At 38.3% G+C, this 3,773-nt stretch overlaps 1 protein-coding gene across 3 annotated transcripts in view; it reads right to left on the bottom strand.

Annotated features, from left to right (window-relative positions):
- Positions 1–793: 793 nt before the first annotated feature.
- The window catches only part of LOC107726131 (homeobox protein meis3-like), a 10,312-nt gene continuing 7,332 nt past the window's right edge, over positions 794–3,773 (bottom strand). For 2 of the 3 annotated variants that reach the window (XM_016535639.1, XM_016535641.1), the window contains exons 10-13: positions 3,308–3,384; positions 3,010–3,068; positions 2,799–2,885; positions 2,469–2,672 (exon numbers count right to left, since the gene is read on the bottom strand). In XM_016535639.1, the coding sequence (XP_016391125.1) occupies positions 2,482–2,672; positions 2,799–2,885; positions 3,010–3,068; positions 3,308–3,384 (414 nt within the window). In that variant the 3' untranslated portion in view covers positions 2,469–2,481. Of the gene's footprint in view, positions 1,549–2,468; positions 2,673–2,798; positions 2,886–3,009; positions 3,069–3,307; positions 3,385–3,773 lie in introns of those variants that run through there. The other variant, XM_016535640.1, reaches the window with a different exon arrangement.

Here is a 3,773-nt window from a genome sequence, read left to right as displayed (position 1 = left end):
GTCGGGGCTGAACGCAGCCCTGATCTCACTCAGTGACTCTAGGCTACGTAGGACGGGACGAAACCATGCAGTGATGGGGGGAGATAATTTTGCTGGAAATGCAGAAATAAGCCGTAATTTTGTTTTATTTGTAACTCTTTGGTAGATACATTTATCATTTCTATTACATTACTACTACCACTGTTACTACTAATAAAACAGATTATGTGAATGGTGCACATAAACACACTCACACAGAGACACATATTTTTAATACATTCTTAAAAATGCTTGTTTATATAGAATAATCAATATATAAACAGCCAACAAAAGCCTAGAGCAGTGGTCACCAACCTTTTTAGGCCCAAGATCCCTGACCTCGGCCTTTATGAAAGACAAGATCTACCTATTGAAGAATTGATAGAAAAAGACATCCCAGATTGTGCTTCAAATTTGAGGCCTTACTTAGTATTTTAATTAGTGATGAGTTTGGAGTAGCCATAGTTAGATAAATACAAAAAAAAAATAACATAAAAATTCAATTAAATAATGTGTTAAACTAAAAGTGAGACTGACTTGAAATGTATGTGGCCCTCAGCTAGGAAGACAGAGACTCTTGGCTCTTTGACTTTTTACAGGTGAATCTCAAAAAATCTCCCAGGAATACGTCTGTGATATCTGATTCACCCCAAAATCTAAATAAGACTGATATTTGTCTTCCAAGAAAACCAAGTTTTTACTGTATTACTGTAATATGGGAAACATGAGAATTACTATTAAGAATAATAGGAATAAAAATAAAAAAAAACACATCCAGATGCATTACAAGCAATGAGATTTTTGTGGAAAATGCGATTCATAGAAATGAGATCGCAATGCAAAATGATTCCTAATTCTCTTCTAATAATAGGATTCTTGTGCAAAATGTCTTTTGATTTTGGGGTGAAACATGACATGGTTTCATGAGCCTTCACCCTTCCATTTCATTAACCATGTTCAGCAGTTAGGTTGTAAGGATTTGGTGCAATTGTTCATCTCAGAAGACTATTTCAGGAATTTCTGACCTGTTGGGTCCTGACGGAGGAGGTATATGCTGTGTTTTTCCGTTTGTGCTCCTCAAGAGGGTTTTCGGAGGCAAGGCAAGAAAGGCAATGAAGGCCTTAATGTTAGATTAAGGGAGACTTCAGCTCACCCCTAAGGCCATAGGAAGACATGGGTATATTAATCAGACGCAGCAGTGTGCATAAAAACTAGTAGATAGATACAGTGCATTCAGAGCATTGTCATGAGGAGATCAGATAGCAAGAAATGGTTAAGGAATGTAACAAGTCTGTCAGGCATTTGAGATGGGCATTGCATGGGAGCTGAGTGCATAATTTTGATACATTTATGATGCCAGGTCAGTGCATTTAAGACATTCTCAGAGTCATTATGTGTCGACCGCGGTGATGCCCTGAAGGTTTGGTGAGAGTGATGGGCTGTGGTACTGCAAAGTCAATTTACAATGTACCCTTCCATCCCATTTTCAGCACACCCTCCCTGCTCCGCTCTCAGTTAGTGGGCATGGATGTCTTAAGGGGTCAGAGAGATAGGCCTCTTCCTGTTAACCCTTCGGTGAACTCTGACCCCTGCTGCAGGCTGAATCTGTAATGGGGGTGAGCATGGAGCCAGAAAAGCACTGATGCATGAAAAACACTTTGGCAGAGAGTTGTGATGACAAGGAGCCAACCCACATGTAGAAACTTTTATTTATTTTATTTTGTCTGCAGATTATTTCAGTTTTTTAATATGTTTTAAACAAAGAGATACAATAGATAAAAATTGCCCCCAAAATGCCAAAAAACAACAACAAATAAACAGTGGCGATTTTATTAAATTTCTTGAAATGTTGCTTCTCTCAAATTCAAATGTCCTCTCTTTTTAGTCTCTAATTGTTTCATTTAATTTTAGGTCAAACAATTATTAATGAATAGATTAATTTTTTTTTTCCCCCAGGAAAATCTCACTTTTCCATTTGTGGGGTGGGTTTGTTGTGCTTTATAAATATTTATGGATTGAGAAATGTGTCTAATTAAATATGCGTTGGTCATTAGTTAAATTGACTTTAAATTCCTAAAATTTTTAAATGGTCAAAAGAAACATTGTGTCAATGCTTGAACTTAATATGTTGTATATCAACAGAAATATCAATATGTCAACAGTCACATAATATGTTTTAATGCAGACAGGGGAATGACAAAAAAGAGCTCAGGTTTCCAAGATTGAAGTCAAAGTATCGTCAGATATTCTGGTATTCATTCGTGTGATGAAATTGGGTGAAATATTGATGGTAATGTGAGTCGGGTCCTTTAGAGCAAACCAAAAATGTGCCTGTCGGGACCTCAGCAGGTAAACATTCACATAAACTTCAAAGAACTGAAGAACATATTCACTTCTTTATCAAATCGAGATATTTCAAAAACGTGGCACTCGGATTATTGTAACTCCCTGCTCCGCTCTCAGTTAGTGGGCATGGATGTCAAGGCCTTGTCCTATGAGTTGTTCAGCGGGGTGGCTGTGGGGTGGCGGATGGAGCAGCATGGCAGTGTGGGGGCCGGGGTACGGGTGCAAGGATGGGCCAGCGTGGGAGTATCCCGGTTGGGGCAGAAGGGCCCCGGGGTAATCTGTGGGCAGGGACGGCATTCCCTGAAGTCCTGACAATGGAGAAAGAGAGAGAGAGAGAGAGAGAGTGAATGAAAGCCAATATTGACAGACAACAGGAATATCAGCCCACTCCGGAGCATTGTTTTGGTGGTGTAGCTTATGAAAGCTGTTCTCACCTGCTGTCCTAAGACCTAAATGAGACTGTACATCTAACCCATATCCTCCTAGAGCCGCCCCCTCTGGACTGTATGGAGCACTCTGGCCTGAGGAAAAAACACACACACACAGATATGTGTTATTTAGTGCACAGAGCCACGAATGTTCATTTACCATACAATTAGAATGATTGTACAATCAGCCAACAAATCCAGAATAACTTTATTTCACCTGAGCGATTTGAATGGTCAATCATTGGCTGGACTATTCTGCGTCTGGCATTTATAAACCTGAGAGGAGACGGCAAGAGCAAACACAAGTTATTTTGATGAATTCAACAGTAGCTGCAGACCAAATGAGAATATTTTAATCCATTTTGCAGTAATTAAAAATACAGAACAAAAATGTAAATACAAAACACATACACACATTTTAACTTTGAATTAAATTGCTCATTGTTTTAAGTAGGTGAATATGATGGCATGCAATGAGAGAGGTGGATTATTGGTAAAAGAGAGTGATTACTAACCAGTTATTGACCTGCAGTATAGTGAGACCCGTGTCTTGGGAGAGCTGTTTCTTCTGTTCTTCAGACGGGTACGGATGCTGAGAGAGGACAAAAAGGTAATCAAATAAGTCTAGGTTAGTGGTGTGACTATATTGTGAGAGCACAAAAATATTGTTATAGGAACTGCTGGGGGATACCTATTTACATAATCATACTGAATGTTTTTTTTTTTCAAGCAAATAATTTTTCAAATAAGTATGTTTTATCTTTTTTTTTTTTCAATAAAAAACTATATCAAATATATTTTTAAAGGGGTCATATGATGCAATTTCAATTTTTCCTTTCTCTTTGGAGTGTTACAAGCTCTTGGTGCATAAAGAAGATCTGTAAAGTTGCAAAGACTAAAGTCTCAAATCCAAAGAGATATTCTTTATAAAAGTTAAGAGTCAACCACGCCTACCTAAAACGGCTCGTTCTAACACGCCCC

The sequence above is a fragment of the Sinocyclocheilus rhinocerous genome, unplaced genomic scaffold, assembly GCF_001515625.1.
Source record: "Sinocyclocheilus rhinocerous isolate Xijiao unplaced genomic scaffold, SAMN03320098_v1.1 scaffold1899, whole genome shotgun sequence".
NCBI classification, from domain to species: Eukaryota; Metazoa; Chordata; class Actinopteri; order Cypriniformes; family Cyprinidae; genus Sinocyclocheilus; species Sinocyclocheilus rhinocerous.
Note: the sequence above shows the minus strand (reverse complement) of the source record. Positions and strands in the feature narration are given on the sequence as shown.